This window comes from Sciurus carolinensis, chromosome 5 (genome assembly GCF_902686445.1).
Source record: "Sciurus carolinensis chromosome 5, mSciCar1.2, whole genome shotgun sequence".
Taxonomy (NCBI): domain Eukaryota; kingdom Metazoa; phylum Chordata; class Mammalia; order Rodentia; family Sciuridae; genus Sciurus; species Sciurus carolinensis.
The window spans coordinates 170,508,479-170,529,173 of record NC_062217.1 but is presented as its reverse complement, the minus strand read 5'-3'; the positions used below and the strand labels follow the sequence as shown (position 1 = coordinate 170,529,173).

At 47.8% G+C, this 20,695-nt stretch overlaps 1 protein-coding gene across 10 annotated transcripts in view; it reads left to right on the top strand.

Annotated features, from left to right (window-relative positions):
- The window catches only part of Uros (uroporphyrinogen III synthase), a 28,894-nt gene extending 10,133 nt beyond the window's left edge, over positions 1–18,761 (top strand). For 8 of the 10 annotated variants that reach the window (XM_047553427.1, XM_047553425.1, XM_047553422.1 and 5 more), the window contains 7 exons: positions 332–428; positions 2,840–2,914; positions 7,290–7,364; positions 14,495–14,575; positions 15,051–15,136; positions 16,038–16,136; positions 18,129–18,761. In XM_047553427.1, the coding sequence (XP_047409383.1) occupies positions 332–428; positions 2,840–2,914; positions 7,290–7,364; positions 14,495–14,575; positions 15,051–15,136; positions 16,038–16,136; positions 18,129–18,266 (651 nt within the window). In that variant the 3' untranslated portion in view covers positions 18,267–18,761. The other 2 variants (XM_047553429.1, XM_047553428.1) reach the window with 2 other exon arrangements.
- Positions 18,762–20,695: the final 1,934 nt, after the last annotated feature.

The following is a 20,695-nucleotide window of genomic DNA, read 5'->3' as shown; positions in this document are numbered from 1 at the left end:
CAAGTCTGCCTCCGTCCTGCACCCCGCCCATTCCCAGGCTGGGTCAGGCCCCCTCTGCTGCAATCAGCTGGGTTGCACTTGTCTGCTTCTCCCCTAGACTCTTAGCTTCTTGAGGGAAGTACTAGGATATTTCACCTGTACATCCCAAAAGGCCTAGAATAGTTCCAGGTCCAGCGTGAGCCTTTGGTAAGTATTGCAGGTGGTGGATGTGTGGAGGAATTAGTTTGCCTGCTACTTCTGGGAAGCATTTGGAACTCTGAGTCATAGCTCCTTGGTAGATGTTGAACTTAAGTTATCATATAAAATGCCTTTATCACTTTCTGACATGCAGCTGTCTCATCCAGAACATTACGGGGGACTCATTTTTACCAGCCCCAGAGCAGTGGAAGCAGTGGAGTTGTGTTTGAAGAAAGACAATAAAACCGAAGGTGAGTGGGGGTCTGATCTGAATTCCACTGGGCTTTTATTTACTCTACTTCTCCCACTGAGATACTAAATTCCAGAAGTAGCTGCACTGTGACAGAGATGTGTGCAAGGTGGTGCTGGGTCCCAGGTGTTTCCTGGGAGACAGCAGACAGGGCACCTCCGCAGCTTGCTGGGCATTTATATATCTCCTCAAAACATAGGAGTGCCAGTTTTCTTCTGCAGAGAATATGGTAAATACCACTTTCCTCAAAGTGATGATGAGAAAACTTGACCATGTATGAGAATGTCCATGCCCTTTGGTGACAAGCCGTCTCCTTGACCCTTTCTTTCCATCACAGTGGTATAAAAAGGCACAGCCCTTTCACTGAACCCTGGGCTGCAGACTGAACAGCCACCTTTTTCATAACTGTGGCTGAACAACCTGTGAGCTGACATTATGGTGCATCAGGCACCATTGTTGTGCATCAGGCGCTGTGAAATTCCTCAGTTCATTATCTCACTGAACCCCAGAGAGCAATCCAGAGGCACCCCACTCTGCAGTCTCATTCTACAACTCAAAACGCAGAGGCTCACCATCCTGACCTCGGTCAGCCCCTCGACCTCTCTGCCGTCAGTCCCCTTTCCTTGGAGCAGGCCTGGTAGTCCTTGCACCGCAGGAGTACTCTGCCACCCCTCACTAGCTGGAGCGCACCAGATGACCACTTTGTGCCAGGTGCTGTCCTCAGTCTTTACCCTGTGAGATGGATTCATAGTTCCTCTTGACAGATGAGGAACCTGAAGAACAAGGAGTGCAGAGCTCTTGCGCACACACTCTTAAGTTGCATGTTCGTTCGTGACTCTTGCTGCAGAGTCCAAGTCCCAGAGAAGGGCATCCAGGACGTTGCCTGGAACAGGGTGGTCATGAGTCACTGTGGAAATGGGTTGTCATTGTCTCCACATGAAGCTGGGCTTGCTGCAGGCCTGTGCACACGTGGGCCTCCTGCTGAAGAGAGGGCCTGAGCCTCTTCTCTGGAGTGAGGACCCTAAGAAACTAAACTCGGATCGCTGTTGTTTCTAACATGGAGAGCACTCCCAGTGGGGTTTGGGGGTGCCTGTCCTACAGTCGAATTTTTCCTTTGTGTGTGCTTGGAAGGAGAAAGTTATGAGAAAGGAGAAAACCCAGGGTGAGTGCTGTAACTTAGGCATGCTTTGCAGTTTAAAAAGCATTTCCTGTACATGTTTTTATCTTGATTCTCTTGACATCCGTATGTGATAGGAGCAGTATGTTAATCCCATTAACTTAATGAAGAAGCGAAAGACAGGGCTGTCCCACTGGCCAGGGGTCCCCCGCTGCCGAAGGGGTAAAGCTGCGAAGGTAGCAGCCCTGCACTTCTTCCCATCACTGTTGTGTGTGGACCTCGGGAAGCAGTTTGTTACCCGCTATGGATAATTCCCGATAAATATTACTTAAATTGTAGGGTAGGAAAGAAGGTAAAGCTCAATTTGGGGTTGTTTAAAAAGGAATTTCCCTTGGGATATGAAGAGTAGATTCACTATAACACAGGTAAATTTAGGTGAAAATTTTGCTCTTATTAGATTTTAGGACAAAAATCTATTATTTTTCTTCTTAAAATGTTTTGAAGCAACAGTGACCTTATAATATGTATATATAATCCATTTTTTATATGTCCTTAATCCATATTTAAAAGATCTATCTTTGTCATAAAATGGTAGTTTTCTGTATTATATTGTGTTTGTTAAATGAAGGTGAAATTTATTATTTCTACTTTGAACTAATGGGTAATGATCCCTTTCATTTGAGATTTTAGTTTATTAACTACTTTCAGATCTATTTCCCAAGTAAAACCCACCTATTGATTTATTAGACATTTAAGTTGCATTTTTTAATGACCAGTGACTTTTTCTTTAAAAGTCTAGATTTTTTAAAATCTTAATCTCACCATGCAAATTAATTCTTCGAGTTACGTTTGTTTTCTAACACACATTAAAAATGCTTCTGCCGGGCACAGGGGCACATGCCTGTAATCCCAGCAGTTCAGGAGGCTGAGGCAGGAGGATCTCTAAGAGTTCAAAGCCAGCCTCAGTAAAAGTGAGATGCTAAGCAACTCAGTGAGACCCTGTCTCTAAATAAAATACAAAATAGGGTTAGGGATATGGCTCTATGACAGTTATGGAAATTAGTTATTTTAAGCAAGTCATGCTGAAACATTTACCTAAGTGATTTTTAAAACTTTGCCTGCAGAATATGAACAACAGGAAAATGGAATTCCAGTTTGAGATATTGTTCTTTCACATTTGGCCGTTAATAATTTGCTTTGCTCATGAGTTTCCTAGGGTGAACAAGCAACCTTGGGCAGCAATCCAAATGGCAACTTTGGTATTAACAAATCATGTGTAATTTCATATTTTACAGTCTGGGGAAAGTCTCTGAAAGAAAAATGGAATGCTAAGACAGTGTATGTGGTTGGAAATGCTACCGCCTCTCTAGGTAAGGGAGCCAGGTAAAAATAAAGCACCAAAAAATGACTTGGCCTTCTTTGTTTTTTAAAACACTTCAATTAAGTTTTAAAATATTTTTTATTTATAAAATTTGCTGAAAGTAATTAGTTAAATATTTAATGCTACTGATAGGGTGCAGTGAAATATATTCAAACATTGCTAAGTGACATTAAAAAGTGGTTCACATCTCTTAAGAAATTCTTGATCAGTACATGTTCAGAAGTTTTATTTAAATGTTTATAACCTTTGACCCATGAATTCTATTGTGAATGTACTTAATGCCACTGAATTATTCTTTGAAGAAATAGCTAAAATGGCAATCTCCAGGTAATAGTTTATTAGTTCTCTCTCTCTCTCTCTCACACACACACACACACAGAGTGATTTGTTAAGAGTTAATATAACATTTTAAATATTTAGAACAATGCTTACCAATTGCAAGTAAATTAGCCTGTAACTTAGTTTCAAAACAGTTCAATTTGTATAAATGAGTTTAAAAATATTGGGGAAAAGCGTAGTATGAATGAAAATAGTATTTTCCAGAGGACAAAATGAGGTGAGGGAAGGAATGGGCTGGAAATTGTTGACTAATTAGAGATGACTCCTTGCTCTTGTGTGCTGGAGAACTTGCCACAGGCTCAGCAAGTCAGCCAGGTGAGGGACTCAGTGCTTGGTTGCCAAAGGAACCACCTGTACTCTCCACATCAGTTCTCCAAAATAAGTTAAGAAATTGTTTTACTTTACTATTTCTTTTTTGTTTTTTTCCCCGTGAATGAGAAGAGGTAAGAAAACAATATAGGCAATTTCTGACTTATATCCTCTTATGGTTTTGGGAATGTTCCCCAAAAGACTTATATGAGGAAGGCTTGGTCCCCAGTGTAGCAGTGTTCAGAGATGGGCTTTTGGGAAGTGACTGGGTCTTGATGGCTGTGACCTCACCAGTGGATGAGTCCATCCACAGGTTCCTAATCCCAGCAGCCTGTTGAAAGGGGGTGGGGCCCAGTTGGAGGGCGTGGATCCTGAGGACTGTCTCCTCCCATCCCCTCCCTCTCTGCTCTGGCCAACATGAACTGAGAGGCTTTTGCTCCACCACACCCTTCCGCCATCATGCTCTACCTCACCGCAGGTCCACAGCTGACCAAGGCTGAGACTTCTGAAACCATGAGCCAAAATAAGTCTTTCCTCTTCTAAGTGGTTCAGGTATTTAGGTCATAGTGATGAAAAGCTGACTAATTCGTGTACCCAAAACTCAACTATTCCATACACATTATAGTTGTAAATTTTCCAACTTGGATTTTTGTACTCTAAATTCAGATTTCCACACATTAGCTGATAAAAGATTTTGAGCTATCACATATCCTTCCCTTTGATTTTAGCAGCATCACTATGTATTTTGCTCTTCCATTCTGTCAAATGAAATGAAAATGAGCAAGCTGTGCTTGAGACCTACAACAGCTGAGTGACCCTGGTCAAGTCCACGTCCAGTGCAGCCTTGTCAGTATGGAAGTCCAGTGAGAGATGTCTGTGTTTCTTCACAGATGTTACAACTTAACTTTGAATTTGCAGATGTAATTGATTACTAATAGATGGGGGACAGTACATGCTGTGTACCTTTGCACTTGGTCTGCATAAAATACCCTGAGAAGAGGTTTTGACTGAATAATTTATGCATATTTTATTAAGATTTTGGTTTCTTTTAAGAAACAGGGTTAATTGGCTTGTGGGCTGATTCACTGTAACTCAGCCAGCCCCCACCCCAGGGAACACTTCCATTTGGCTGCCCAAAGGTAAAGTGCCCACCCTTCTGATGGCAGGGTTGGTACCCGAGAGCCATGTATGGCCACTGCTGCTTGGCTTTAAACCCAGACCAGTGACCTCCTGGTTGACAACTTAGCAATAACAATTCAGAACTCAGAAAAACATATATATTTATACTTTTGAACACATTACCATCTACAGTTATTAATATCATTCATGACACCTACTGTTTGGAGTTCCTGTTAACCACCAGACCCTGTGCCATGATTTCTCATTTTCATAAACAAACTCTAATAAACCCTGTTTCCCGATTTAAACAAAATGAAACAACTGAGCCTAAGAGGGAGGATGTTACTTGCCAGTGTCACAAACAAAATGAGATAGTCATTGTCCAGATCTGTGACAAAATTTTTCCAAAGCCACCATGCCCTACTGCATAAGCAGGCAGATGTTTTACCACTTTTAGCCACATCTTTCTTACAGATACAACTTCCATTTCCATGGTTTCTCATAACTTTTGAAAAGATTTGTAACAGTCTTAACCATTACCTTGTTAATATCTTCAAATCTCATTTCTTGGTCCACTTTGATTTTGCACTAAGGATTTTATTTTACCTCCTGATTTTCCAAATGGCATTTTTTTGGTGTAGGTGTCAGCTGGCAGATTTTACTTCACGGGTTTACATGAGTCCAAATAATTTGATCCATTGTGGCAATATCTTAATGTTTCAAATGTTAAAGTGTTCTACATCAGGCTTGTCCACACTTGGTGGGATTTATTTAGTGCAACTTCGGCGAATCTGCAGTTTCCCTGTCGGCTGTTGCCTGGGAAGGCCCTGCAGATGGGCTTGCTCAGGCTCAAGTGTTGGTTGATGCACTTGAACTGAATTGGAACAGATTCAGCCTTTCTACACCGGGGCTAAACCAAACACGTATTCTTCAATCATTACTTGAGAGTCTTTGTGGGTTGCAGGGCAGAATAGACAGCCCCAGTCCCTGTCCTTGCAGACAGAGCTGGAGCCACTAACTGCTCAGACCCTCAACTTCCTCCCCTCTCAGGTGTAGGAGTAATTGTCGTGTTTACAGGATTGAAGTACAAATCAAATGAGCAAGTGCTGACTTTACAAACAGCAAATTGTACATGCACTAGTATTCTAGGCATGGATCCCATTGTCTCATTACTTAAGAGCAAAATGCATATTGATGTCAATACAGTAGTCCCCCTCATCCACAGGGATACGATCCACCACCTCCAGTAGATGCCTGAAAACTCAGATAGTACTGACCCTACATGGGCTACATTTTTTCCTATACATACATATCTATGATGAAATTTTAATTTAGAAATTAGACACAGTAATGATAAACAGCAGCAGGGCATGGTGGCACACACCTGTAATCCCAGTTACCTGGGAGGCCAAGACAGGAGGATCCCAGGTTAAAGGTCAGTCTGGCAACTTAGTGGGGCCCTGTCTCAAATTTTTTATTAAGTGATGAGGATGTAACTCAGTGGTAGAGTGATTGACTAGTATGTACAAGGCCCCAAGTTCAATGTCCAGGACAACAACCGTCTTCCTTTGCATCTTTCAGTAAAAGAACCTTCATTATTGCCTGGCACTCCTTATGGGCACTGTGACAGCAAGGGAACAGATCTGCTGTGTTAAGTTAGAACCTCAGGGGAAAGTCTCATGTTTCCATTCAGTTCCTGGGTTTTTTTAGGGTTCCGTCATGCACTTAGCCCTTCCAGACTCTTAACAGGAGGGAGACTGGGCCTGCATTCGCACTGCAACCTGAATAGTTTATACATGCATGAGATTTTTTTCTCTTTGACTCAGCACATACATCAAAAGCCAATGGCGTTTGCGCTGAAGCTATCATTTGTTAACGGGTAGCCTTTTTGTGCTCCTACGTGGAATGCCCATACCTCTTCTCCCCTGGAAGTCCCACATTCTGGAGCATAGGCAGCAGCAGTCATCCTCTGCAGAGTAGCCACCTGTTCGCTGTCTGGAAAAGTGCGGGGCAGCCTTGGTCTTCTGCACCTTACTCAGGTCGTGAATAGGAGCCTCAAAAACAGGACACCCCTCACCCTAAATGACTTGCATTCATAGTGTGTGGGTGTCTGTTGGCAGGTCGCTGTGAACCCCTGCTTGTCTTCCCTGGCGTCTCTATCTGGGTATGTCAGCCCACAGTCCCTTTCTGGATGGCACTTGTCTGGTAACAAATGAAGGCACTTTAATGAGATTTCTGCAAAAAGCAGTGGCTCTCACATGCTCACCATCTCCTGACTGACTGATAAGAAAATGGCCTTTGTTGAACTCCTCCCAGGAGGCCAGCAGTTTGCTTTCATTATCTTACATGATCTTTGAGACAGTCACATAGGGTTAACATTTCCCCTCTTATAGATGGGCAAGTGGGTTTCAGAGAAGTGAGTTAAGTCCTTCCCCAAAACTTCTTGTCAGGGGTGAGGGGCAGTGGACACCTGTGATCTTCCTACCTTGACTGAGAAGAAGTGCACATTTGTATATTTTCTGATTAAAAAAACAACACAGGAACAAAAGGACTTCGATAACCAATTAAAGAAATGACATTTCTTTGTTGTTTTCCAGTCAATAAAATTGGCCTGGATGTAGAAGGAGAAAACTGTGGAAATGCAGAAAAGCTGGCTGAATATATTTGTTCCAGTAAGTAGAAAAAGACACCTCAAATGTAGACCATTTGTATTGCTTGTTGATCTCACAACCGTCACTGCTGTGTTCTCAGTGGTAATGCTGATTAACAGTCAGCTTGTAAACCACTCACAACCAGAACCTGTTGTATGAGTCTGGCTGTACTCACTTGGGATTTAGTTCACCTCTTCTGTACCCAAGGACTGGGGAAATTTTGAACATAACACAGAATACAATGTCTGGCAACAGGAACAAGCAGAGAGGCCATTTGAAACTGTTCTTAAAACAGCAGAGGCTGCTGGTATGGATGGAGACTCTTCCCTTCTCAATCTTGTCCTTTCCTTCCTCTGAGGAACTGCTTCCTTCTCTGAATTCCCTCCCACTAAAACTTGCTCCCAGGTAAAGAGCTGACTGGCTTAGTAAGCTCACTTTTTTGGCAGCAGTGGGTGGACCTGGATTTAGAATGTTTCTAGGGATATTTGCATCTATATGAGGATTAAACCTTAACTTTAGGCCTCTGAAGAACGACTGGGCAAGGACTTTCGGAGTGTAGGGATGGGAAGATTGAACGCGCACACGTAGGGAAATCCTTCCTCTGGGTCACATCTCCCTTCCTCTCTTCCCCTGCGTCTACTCCAGCTGCAGACTCAGGTCTCACAGTAGGCCACATAACCACAGGAGTTTAGAATCCTCTTGCCTCATGTCACTGAAGAGGAAACCAGGGCCTTGCTCCTCAAGATCTGGGGCTGGCAGACGCCATCCATTCGGACTAGGTATTTTCGACTTGGCAAGCAGTTGTCTCATCAGAACTAGTGAACTACAGTTATAGGAGGGCAACAGCAGAGAAGGCGCAAGCCTGGGGCCTGGTTCTCACCCAGGCTTGGTTGGTGGTTGCTTGGGTGTCTACAGAGCTGGGAGGAGAGGCTGGGCAGAGCACTGGCAGCCGAGGTACTCGAAAGCTCCCTAGGGAGAAGGCATCTTCTTTGCCCTTTGAGTAGCATTATCAGGGCAGGTAGGGAGAGGTGACACCTTCAGCAGGTTTTTTATGGCTTCTGAAACTGTGCTGAATGGTTTTGTTTTTAGGCCGTAGTGTGTATGTTAAGGAATACGCCTTCTAAGGTGGTGCTGGCATCTAGTTTTCAAACTTGTATGGAAGTCCTGGGGTAAACCTGATATAAGCCATTACGGTTGCCTGGAGGTTCTCTAGCTTGTAGGTCTCTGTGCAGCCCTGGGAGCTGGTCCTGGAGAAAGCGCTGCCTCCTGCACTGCACTGTAACTGGGGCTCTGCAGGACTCAGGTAAGCCCCGGGCAGACGAGGGGCAGTGGGCATTCTGGGAACCACAGGGGACTGCTGGGCCCAGCAGTTTCTTCCCAAGTCCCCAATTCTCTCCCTCTTTTTTTCCCCCAAATTTACTTTTATTTATTTTAAATAAATTATTTATTTTATAAATTTAATTTTTATTTATTTTTTTAAATTTTTTTTAGTTGTGGCTAGACACAATAACTTTATTTATTTATTTTTATGTGGTGCTCAGGATTGAACCCAGTGCCTCACATGTGCTAGGCAAGCACTCTACCACTGAGTTACAACCCCAGCCCCAAATATACTTTTTATTAAAATTAATTCTAACTGAAACATAATGATAAAATTGTGCATATCAATTGAACATTAGTTTTCTTTTAGAAATAACTTCAGGGCTAGGGATGTGGCTTAGTGGTAGAGTACTTGTCCAGTGCACGAGCATTGTTTCCATCCCCAGCACCACAGAAATGAAGACTCTGCTCTTGCCTTTGCCAGCACCCTGTATGCTGTATGTGAACAGTCACTTACTGAGTGCCTGTTGTACCCAAGGAACTTAGGCCCCTGGCCTGCCTTGTCTCCGTCTTTACCACCACCTGGCGAAGTCAGAATCATCTCCACAAAAAGCTGTGTCGTCCAGGACAGTAGCCACTAGCCATGAGCAGCTACGTAAATTTAAATTTTAACCCATTCAAATTAAATGAAACTAAAAGTCTAGTTCTCCAGTCCCACAGAGGGGGTTTCACAGACTCAGCGGCCCTCGTGGCTAGCAGCCCGCGCTGGACAGCACAGGATGTTCCACTGTTGCCAGAGGTTCTCTTCACTGTGCTGCCATAGAAGCTCTGGGGGAACACAGGTCTTGTCCAACGCCATGAGCTTTGAGGTGGCAGAGTTGGGGGTTCAGGCTGCACTGCAGGGCCACTGCTCTCCGTGGCCTGCACCCTCAGCACACTTGGCAGCACTACTCTGCACCCACCTGCCATCCAGGAGTGCTGGCCAAGCACCTTCATCCATGCGGTCAGAGTGATGGGACTCCACCCAAGGGAGGGTTCAGTGACCCCGGTGCCAGCAGAGTAGCCTCAAGGGGCCTGCAGCTTGGAAGAGTCTCCCCAGGCCTTTTCTGATTACCCTCCTTAATAGAGTGAGTTCCAACCACGTCCTCCTGTGCTCTCCCAAGACCTGCATTGTGTGTTCACTGGCCTGGGCAGAACTGTGGGGCACTGATGCATTGACTGACCCTCTTTCCCCACCCTCACCCCTGCCGTATCACAGGAGACCAAGTCAGTTCGACATGGATAGCAGACATTTACAGAGGAACCATACCCTCTGCAGAGAACAGGGGCTGGGGCGGGGCCTGACTTTACTCCTGCCTTTTCAGAGCTTTGGGAGGCAGGGTTTATTAACTGATAAGAACAGGTGTGAGCAGTTTGGCTGCTGCTCTACTGGGACTTCTTCCTACCCACAAACTACTTCTGACACCAGCTATGAGGGGTTTTCCTCATGCCAACCACCAGTTCCCCGACTCTCCAGATATGAGCTGGGCACTCCACAATTTAATCCAGTACTTACACTAACTGCCCAAAGCTAGTGCAGACCCCACACTTAGGGGCTCAGTCTTGCAAGACTGTCCCCTACTTCAGGTACAAGTGTTGGTGCCCAGGTATCCACACTCTGTCCACTTGGGCTCAGTAACTTGCTAGAGTGACTCACAGAACTCAGGGATAACTTCCTGTTACCTGGTCTGTTACGAAGGATGTCAGCATACAGGCGGAGAGCCAGAGTAAGGGGAGCGTAGGGCGAGGACCAGAGGGCCTCAAGCACAGGTGCTTCTTCCTGCAAGGTTGGGAGATGTCACCCTTCTGCATGTAGACACGTTCCCTGGCCCAGAGGCTCTCCAGACCCATAGTTGGGGAATTTATAAAGGTCCCACTGTGTAGGCTTCATTGTCAGTCACAGACCATTGGTGTTTAAATCCGTCCCTGGCCCCTTTCTCTTCCCTGGAAGTCAGGGTGTGGGGCTGAAAATGCCAGTCCTCTGATCACATGGTTGGCTCCTTTGGTCACTAGCACCTATTCTGAAACTAGAACCACCAAGAGCCACCTCATTAGCATAAAGTAAGGTTGAAAAGGGCTCGCTTTGGCTAATGGAAGATGCTCTTCCCACACCTAACACTCAGGAAGTTCCAAGTGTTTCAAAAGCTGTGTGCCAGGAACCAGGAATGAAGGCCAAATGTATGTATTTTCTGTTACTCCACAGTATCACAGGGATGTCCAAAAGAAGGTCAAGTAAAGAAGAGAGAGTCAAAGGCAGGTTGTACTGTAGTTTGTGTGAGATGTTCTCCTGGACTTGCAAAGTCCTGCGGCCTGGCTGCCTGGCTGGGCACACACTGGCATTTGTGAGTAACACCTCAGTTTGTCTAATATCTTTGTTACTGAACCCAGGTTTGGAAGCTCGTCATGGAAAAACTGAGAGATGAGTGATAGAGAGGAGGGCTTATTCAGTGGCCAAAGAATGGAGAAGAGGATCCACTCCTCCATTCCAGGAGAGGAGAGGCTAATGAAGGGGACTAGGAGGAGATCTTCTGGCAGCTTGGGTGCCACCTCTTGTCACTCCTTTCATGGTCCGATATTTCCAGAAATGGTGGCTGGTAGGTGTTGTTAGCCTGAAATGAGGAGAAGAGAGAGTCTAGGCAAGTCCAGGTCAAGTTAACCCCATGTTGAAGTTTTGAGTGAAACATTTCTCAAATGATCACTGTGTCTACATTCAGTAGAATTTGACTCAAAGATTAAGGCAGCAGAAGAGACAGATGCAATATAAAGGCAGATATGGCACAGCCTGGTAGGGGAGATGTTAACGTATTCTGTCCTTGTCATGGGTGGTACTGGTCTGCACTCTTTGCAGAGCCTTTGTTAACATCCTCTAATTTGTCACCAGCATGTCTTCCACTTACAATTAGAATATCCAAATAAAATCCAAGTTGACTGCTAATGAGAATCTTCACCTTGGTTTTATCAAAGCATTAATGATTTTCTCTCCCAACTTTAAAGCCCAATTTCAAAAGCTAAAAATCTACTTCCAATGCTATGGTGAACAGTCTAATTCTTAGTTACTGCTTATTTATTTTAACTATGATTTACTATGAGACAGGTACTATTGTAAGCACGTGAAACTGTTAATTTATTTAATCTAATGCGTGGAAGATCCTCCTCTCCTAGGACCTCTCTTCTAATGGAAAAGCAATTACAAGTTAAATGGTAAAGTGTAGAGGACAGTTATAACTTGAAAAAGAGAGAAGAGGGAGAGTCAAAAGCAGATTGCAGTCAGGCACAGTGGGGTACACCTGTAATCCCAGCAGCTTGGGAGGCTGAGTCAGGAGGATTGCCAAGGCCAAAGTCAGCCTCAGCAACTTTGTGAGACCCTAAGCAACTTAGCGAGACCCTGTCTCAAAATAAAAACAAAAGTGGCCAGGTGTGGTGGTGCACACCTATAATCCCAGCAGCTCAGGAGGCTGAGGCAGGAGGATCACAAATTCAAAAGCAGCCTCAGCAACTCAGCAAGACCCTCTCTCTAAATAAAATATAAAAAAGGGCTAGGGATGTGACTCAGTGGTTGAGTGCCCCTGGGTTTAATCCCTGGTGCAAAATAAATAAATAAGTAAATAAGTAAACAAACAAATTAAAAAGCAGATTGCACTGCAGTTCATGTGGACTGTCCTCCTGGACTTGGGAAGTCCTTGCAGCCAGGCAGGCTTGCTGGGCCCTTCTTCCATGCCCTCAGTTGACCTCTGTATCCCAGTGATGGCACTCTGATGGAGACCTGGAGAGGGTCACAGTTTTACAGACATGCACATTTCCTCCAGTGAGACGTTTTTAAAAACCAGGCTCCTTTTCTTTACCGGCTTAGTGACTGTTGACGAAGCTTCCTCCTGGCTGCGTAACTCTCTCCAAGGACTTGCAGCACTGTTGCTCCTCAGCCCTGACAGCCCAGAAGGCCAGGCCTCCTTCTCGTGAGAGGAAGGGAGGGCAGACTGTGGGCTGCCCCATTCACCATTTCTGTGTTGGTGTTCGTGTCGTGTTGACCTCTTTAGATTGGAAATCGGCAGCTTACTGACCTTGGTCCTGTTTAGGCCTTCAGCTTATCCCAAAAAAGAATGGATGGTGTTTGACTCCTAAGGGGAGCTCTCTCAGGAGATACAGCTGCAGCAGGTGGCCCCTCCACAGCAAAGAGTTCCTCCGGACATACTCAGGTCTCTGTCACATCAATAGGGCCATGCCTTTCCAGCGAAGCCAGCTGAGCTGATTGAACCTACGTGAGCCCTGAGTGCCTGCAGGCCAGGCACAGGCCAGACAGTGTGTGTGGTGTGAGAAAGACAAGCACTGCCCTCAGGGATCCCTGCAGCCCAGCCTCCTGAGTGCCATGGAGGGACCCAGTCCTGAACTTCCCGCCCATGTAGGAACAGAGGATAAGAATGAGCAGCTCACTTCTCCACGGGACCCTGGGAGGAAATGTGGCAGAGAGGAGATTCTTGACTCCTGAAGGTCTCTTGCATGCCTTTGGGGCTGGGCTTGCTGAAAAATTGGATACCTGGTTTTGCTACTGCATTCCCACAGCTGCTCCAGGGACAGCTATGGCCCCCAGCATCCTGCACCTGCCACCCCAGCATATGTAGATGGGGGGAATGCCTGGACCCAGGTTAGGAGAACAGCTCCTGAACATGACATCTGTGTGTGAAGCATTTCTTCACTCTGGAAAAGAACTCGGCATCTGTTATGAATACCTAACAATTTCCTGATTCTTTTGTGGTGGAACTGATATTTGTAGAGTATTTTATATGAAGAAAATATCCAGCAGTAGATAGCTGTTATACATACTGACCTGGAGCAGCAAACACGTTCTAGTTGCTTAGCTGCTGCTTCAGGGAGATACTGCTGGATGGGGCATCTTTCGCTCCATTCATCAAAGAACATGTGTTCAGGGAGAGCCTGAGGATGTAGAAAAACGCAATGTCTCTGCATGACCAACACCCATTAAAATTTCTTGCATCTGGTGGACAGATGTGGCGGGGAAATAGTTGGTTCTACTAAAATGCTTTTTTTTTTTTTCATAGTTGGGGAAGATTCTGGCATCTGTAGCCCGTCAGTCTTGTTGAATGGTATTGTTTCAGGTTGGCATTCAGATTTCCTGCTGTCATCACCATTTCTGCAAAGAGTTTAGAGCCCAAACGCCCTTCAGTCTTTGCAGAATGGAGATGGGGTAGAGGAGCATGGTAAGAGGCAGGGTCCTCCTGAGCAACTTGTCTCTTGGCCCTTTGGGCATGTGGTCTTGTGGCTGCTGGCATAGCTGGGAGAGAGTGGGAAGGAAGCCTGTCATTTTTGGAGGTGGCTGCAGGGCCACCCTGGCTGTCAGTTCCCTGCTGACTCCTGAGTGTGAGCCCTGGCCCATCCAGGGCCTTCTTGAGAGGTGGAAAATCTTCATCCCAGTGCCAACACGAGGCCTGATCCTTATCCTTCTGACTGAGGTAAGTTGCAAACTTGCTTTCTAAATAACACCTGCAGCCCAGGAGCCACTTCAGGACCAGCAGGAGCTGGAAGCATGTGGGACAGCAGCTCCTTTTCCTGTGGCCATTGGTTTTCTAAGCACCTTCACCACATAGCTCTCATTATCCTCATACAGTGGTTTTCAGGGTCAGCAAGGTAGCAGTTGCCCTTCCCATTTACAGGTGCCAGAACTGAGATCCAGAGCAGAGCCGGGCTTGGATCCCTGGAGCTGCCTCCCAGGAGCTGCCTCCGCAGGCCCGTGCACAGCCCTGCACCTGAGTCTTTAAAGTCTGGTTTTGTGTTCACAGGAGAGTCATCGGTGTTGCCTCTTCTCTTTCCCTGTGGAAACCTCAAAAGAGAAATCCTGCCAAAAATGCTGAAGGACAAAGGTGACTAAAGCACATTGACCATGTCCCTGGGGATGATGCCCTGAGGCTGAGGTGCACATGGCCGTGGAGAGGCAGGGCTGGGATGCAGCTGGGGCTCCTGACTCGCAGCCTCTCCCAGGAGCTGTCCTTGGGCATGTTTCCTGGCATAAGTATCCTATCTGGAATTCATGGAGTGGCCAGGGACAGTCCTATGTCATCAAACTTGCACAAACATGGGTACAAATAAAGGCTGTAGTCTGGGCCCTTTATCCTTGCTCATCCTCCTCCATCATGGGGGCTGCTCCTCGGTGTTCAGCAGGCTGCAGAGGACTAGCTGGTCCTCGTGCTCTCACCTCTGCCTCTCAGATTCTGAGCAGTTTGCTCCAGTAGGATTCTGTTGCATTGGGAGGTCCCCACCAGCTGCATACTGGGTGGCAGACGTTCCATCATGTTCCTGGTGCAGTGACGTCTGTTTCCTTGTTTTGATTGTGCCCAGGAATTCCAATGGAAAGCATAACTGTCTATCAGACAATTCCACACCCCGGAATCCAAGTGAACCTGGACAGCTACTATTCTAAGAAGGTATGTGGCGTTTCCAGGGAGATCCCTGGCAGGACAGCCCCCCAGTGGTGAGCACAGGCTGAGGGGCATGAACTTGTAGCTGCTGGTTGTCCACATGGTTGCACTGTACCCAGCTGAGTGGCTTTAAGGAAGTGGCCTTTCTGGGGCTCCATTTTTATGTCTGTGATAGGAATTATCTAGTAAATTTGTGTAAGGATTAATAAGGAGATACTTGTGCAAACCCCTTCATGTAGCATCCAAGGGGTATACAAGCCTGAGGTGCACAGTGGCCTTGATGTTGCCATTGATTTCCATGCGGCAGAGGCTGAGCCCATGCTGGGAGGAGCCACTGTGGAGTCTGCACTGACTTCGGGAGGCCTGGGGCAGGAGAGTGGGCAGCTCCAGCTGAGTTGGTGTCTTTACCGTTCGTATTCAGAAGACACCTCCTGCTCTCCCCGACAGGCTTCCCAATGCCTTGCTTGATTCTGGGGGTCCTGACAGGACAAACCAAATGCAGAAGCCATGCAGGCCCTCTGCTCCACCAAAAGGGGAGGACAAGGTGACAGGGAGCCAGCCTGACTTGGCGCCATTTGACCACAGGAGCTAGGGGCATTATCCAGGCTGCTGGGCATGTGGGCTCTGTGGTGCCCATGTTCTCTGGCCAGATCCAGCCCTGGGGACCAGCAGAGCCACCAAGGGGCCCTGTTCACCAACCTGTCTGATCCCAGCCTGCTCTTTGAACAGGTCCTTAGCAGAATTCTGCCTCTGCCGGACAGAGAGTCCCAGCACAACCATGAGCTCCTCCCGCCGTGAAGGTGCGGGATGCCTGTGGCTCGGGGTGTCAGTGCTGCTGGAGTCGGTCTCGGCATCCTCTCTGCTTGGCCTCCTGGGCAAGGGATGGTCTTGTTTGCTCTTCCCCCAGGGCGTCCCAGCCAGCATCACATTCTTCAGTCCCTCCGGCCTGACGTACAGTCTCAAACACATTCAAGAGTTGTCTGGTGCCAGCCTTGATCAAATTAAGGTATGGTTTTCTATGGGCTTTGGACTTTTTCAGATTGGTATTTGGGGAGTTTTTGTCACTGTTTTTTCTTCTTTGCTACTAGGGGTGGAATACAGGGTGCTTCACCACTAAGATACAGCCCAGTCCTTTTTTATATTTTTATTTTGAGACAGGGTCTGGCTAAGCTGCTAAGACTGGCCTTGAACTTGCTGCCTCCTGCCCGGCCTCCCCGTTGCTGGGGTCAGAGGTGTGTGCCACCAGGCCTGGCTGTGTTTCGCTTTTGGATCTTCACTGATTATTGTCGGTTTCCGTATCGAGTCGCAGCACCCTGGACAGGCCCAGCAGACGCCGTCAGGGGCGCTGTGGAGTCAGGAAGGGAAGACCACTTTCTGTCTGGAACTCTGGGCCTGTTTCCTCACTTGTGACATGGGGTGGTTCTCTGTGGTCGCTGTAGACGTGTGGATGTTCTTCCCCGCCTAGTACTCATCTCAGGTTAATGAGAGTTTGAGTGAAGTCCTGAGCTTGGTGCTGAGCTTGGTGCGGGTCTTGGCATCCTCCTCTTCCTTTTTTCCAGCTAGCCATCTTCAAAAAGTTACCTATTTTTTAAAAAATCACCTCCCCCTTTTTTTTTTGGTACCAAGGATTAGAACCCAGCCCTTTTTTACATTTTATTAGAGACAGGGTCTCACTGAGTTGCTCAGGGCCTTGCTAAGTTGCTGAGGCTGGGTTTGAACTCGTGATCCTCTCGCTTCAGCCTCCTGAGTCACTGGGATTAGAGGTGTGTGCCTGACATTGACATCATTATACTCTAGCCTGTTTCTAAACAAACCTGTTTAAAAGCACAAATGAACCCTTAAAGTCTCAAGTGAAACTCAAGCTGTTTAGAATAGGCTACTATTAGCACCATCCACGCAGCAGCTGGGGCTGGTGAGGGCGCCTGTCTTAACTTGGCACAGCCCATTTCTCGGCCCCTCCAGACCTCCTCCAGTTCTCAGCAGCTGCAGTTCCCTGGCAGGTTCTGTACCACACACAAGTAGTTGAGATGCCACTGGGCCATCAGCACGGCCATTGCCAGGGAGGAGAACTAAGCGGCATGACACTGTCAGCAGTTCCGGGTGGTTCAGGAGCCACGAAGCCTGCATCTGTGGACTCGTCCTTCACCACTAGGACTTAGCATTGGCTCACAGGCACTGAGACCTGTGGGTTGGTGGCTTGGTCTTTCTGCCTCAGCTCTGCCCTAGATTTGCAAGGTGTCCTTCCTCATTCCTGAGGAATCTTTGTGGGACCCACTGTTTGTATACAGCTCTGCACAAAAAAGTCAAGTGGGTAACTTTTGCCCTGAATTCACTACTTACAGTGACTTGGGAAGATGGTACACAGGTGTGTAAATGCCACAAAGGCGTCACACCAGGGCCGCAAGTGAGCCATTCACAACCACCACCAAGAAACGAATCAAAGCGAGTACGTTGCCTCGTTCCCACCTGCCCTCTCACCCAGCGGTCGCAGGCCAGCAGTGCAGAGCTGGGCTGGAGCCACAGGCTGCTGACGGGCTGCACCGAGCGGACACGCCCGGCCCCCTGATCAGTGGCTGGCAATGGAGGAGGAGCCCAAGCAGGGGGGCTTCCCGGGCCAGTGTGGGTGCTGTCCTGCGACTGCTGAGGAACCCACAGAGGAAAGGGCTCAGGTGGAAAGGGGCGCTCTCTGCAACCAAACCGTTGGCAACTGTCCCGCTACCAGCTCTTCGGCTAGGATGGCGTTTGTGCTTGCTGCCCCCAGCCTCAAGCAGTTTTTCTTTCTCTTAATGTCTTGTAACATCTTACTGAGATGAAATCCACGAACCCTGACATTTACTGTCTCACGCATTCAACGCGTGTACCTCGAAGGGCACGAGTCCGTGGTTCTCCGTGTCTCCGGGCTGTGAAGCCGGCTCGGAGAGGCAGTGCAGCCGTTTGCCCGACCTCCCAGGCGGGGTGCCGAAGGCTGGCTCAGGCTTCCTCTCTTTCCTCCTCGCAGTTCGCAGCCATCGGTCCCACCACGGCCCGCGCCCTGGCTGCCCAGGGCCTGCCCGTGAGCTGCACGGCCGAGAGCCCCACCCCTCAAGCGCTGGCTGCTGGCATCTGGAAGGCACTGCAGCCCCAAGGCTCCTGCTGAGTCAGCTGCGGCCCTGGCCCCACATGGCCTGCCCACAGGGGAGGGCGACCTGCTGCCTCTGGGATGGAGCCCAGCATCGGGCAGTGGCTCTGGGGAGGCTGCCACCGTGAGCTCCTCCCTCATTCCTGAATGGAAGCACCTGGATGGAACGCGGGGCTGCCCAGGCCAGCAGCAGGCCTCTGTGCATGTCACTGCCCTCCGTGAAGGCCAGCTTGGAACCAGCCAGGTGCTGGCTCCTGGACTCTGCGAGAGCTTCCTGTGCCTGGCAGGAAGGAAATCAAATAAAGCACTCTGGCTGCCTGTGCCCACTGAGTGTCTTTATTCAACCTGTGTGGTTTTCAGTGCGAAGCTGTGTTTGGGGCGTGGGGGAGCAGATATGTCCACCTCCCATGGCTGACAAGCCTGGTATTAAGGATAAAATTTGCAGTGTATGAAGCAGGTTTATTCACTCTATTAAAAAAAAAAAAAAAAAAAAAAGACCTTGAAGTTCCTGCTCGTGAGCTGTGGACAACTGGGATTCAAATATAAAGAGACTTTTTTCTTTTTTCATTCAGAAATGAATGAAAACAGCACTCCTGTGTTAGACCAGCTGGCCCCTGGCATCTCCATTGACTGAGAAATGTAGTTCCCTTGGAGAATCTGGCTCTGACTCTATCTCCACTTTTTAATCCTGGCTGGTGTGTGAGCTGGTTAAGGAGACCGGCATTTGTTCTCTAATGGCCTTGGTGTGAAAAATCATTACACCCCTGGGGCTCTGTCTCCTTAAAAGATCATCTTGGGATGGTCTAGGTGCTTGCTGAGCACCTGCCATGCCCCCAGGGAAGGGAAAGGCTTTATGCCTTTTCTCATAACAACCTTGGGGAGTGGGCATTGCTATTATTCCCACTTTTCTGGTGTAAAAACAGGCTCTTCAAGAGACCTTGTTTAAGGTCATAGCTAGTGAATGACAAAAACAGGACAAATTTAAAAGACATTTATGAATGCAGCACACCTCCTGTCAGATCAGCATTAGAGAAGAATCCAGTGATGACTGATTCTCCAGATCCCCAGATCTCAGTGTGACTTGATACTTGACATGGTTTGAATATGTCCCCAAAGCTTCATGTGTTGGGAGCTTGGTCCCCAGTGTGATGCTGTGGGGCCTGGCAGGAGGTCCCTAGGTCACTAGGGGTGTGCCCTCACAAGGGTTGCAGGACCCCGTTCCCTCCCTGGCTTCCTGTTTTGAGAGGTGATCTTTGTTCCCCACACATGTCCCATCCCTGCCATTGGACGTGAGGCAGCACAGCATGAGGGTGTCCTCGAAAGAGCTTGTGGCATGCTGTTTGGACTTTCAGCCTCCAAAACTGTGAGCTAAATAAACCTCCCTTCTTTCCAAACTTGGCTTGCCTCTGATGTTTTGTTACATGCATTTGGACAGAAATTTTGGAACAAAGGCACTGCAGTGCCCTGCTTTTCTGCCCAGAATCACAGGCTTCTATCCCACAGATCTTCCTGATTTGAAAGTCAAACCTAGAGTAAGTTTACAGTCTTCCCTTGTCAAGGAGTTACCTGTGCTCGGGAAGAGCCCAGCCCCAGCCGTCCATGCTGAGGACGCTGGCAGCGCCTTCTAAGGCCCCTTGGTGAAGGAAGCTAAGGGACTGGCCTCCAGGAGCCAACCTGACACCACTCTGCATCCCTGGCTGTGCAGGAAGGAACCCACGGTGGCCAAGAAGTGGTGTCATTACATCAGGGGCATGCAGTGAGGTTTTGAGGCAGTTCTCCTGGTATAATGTCCCCTCCTTGGACCAGAGACGGCAACTAACCCTAAAATACTGCAGATTACAATGTGGCTGTACTATAGAGAGAAGACTCACCCTGGGGGTTGACGATTCCTGAACTGGGTGAGATGAGATCATGTGCCCAGAGGTCAGAGCAGCACCAACTTGCTCTAAGAGTTTCTGTTTTCACTTTTACAAATATGGAGGCACCCCAAGAAATCAAACACGCATTCGAAAGTGGGCGGCAAGGCAAAACTCCGTGCTGCCAGAAGGGCTGCCCCCGCACCTCGCAAGGCCGGGCGGGTCCACCTGTTTATAGCCCAGGGTACAATTAAAATGGCTACAAATGGGCCCAGTGAAGGCTGAACACTATCTGTGAAAATGGACTACCAGGTGTTCTTTCTCAAAACTCACTCTTCCTGTAGGCTTGGCCAAGGAAAAACTGCACGCGACAAAAGTTTAGGGTTATAAACAAAATCAAAGTCCACATAGCCAAACCCTCAGTGAGGCAGCCAACACCGCTGCCCTTCCACTCCTGTCCAGCTTCCCCATCTTCTCAAGGACAGGCCGCTGCAGACCTAGGGATGCAGATGGTGCAGGAGGCTGTCCCAGGCAGGGCACAGCCCTGCGTACCTGTCACTTTAAACCTGAATGAGGGAAGCACTTGCAGGT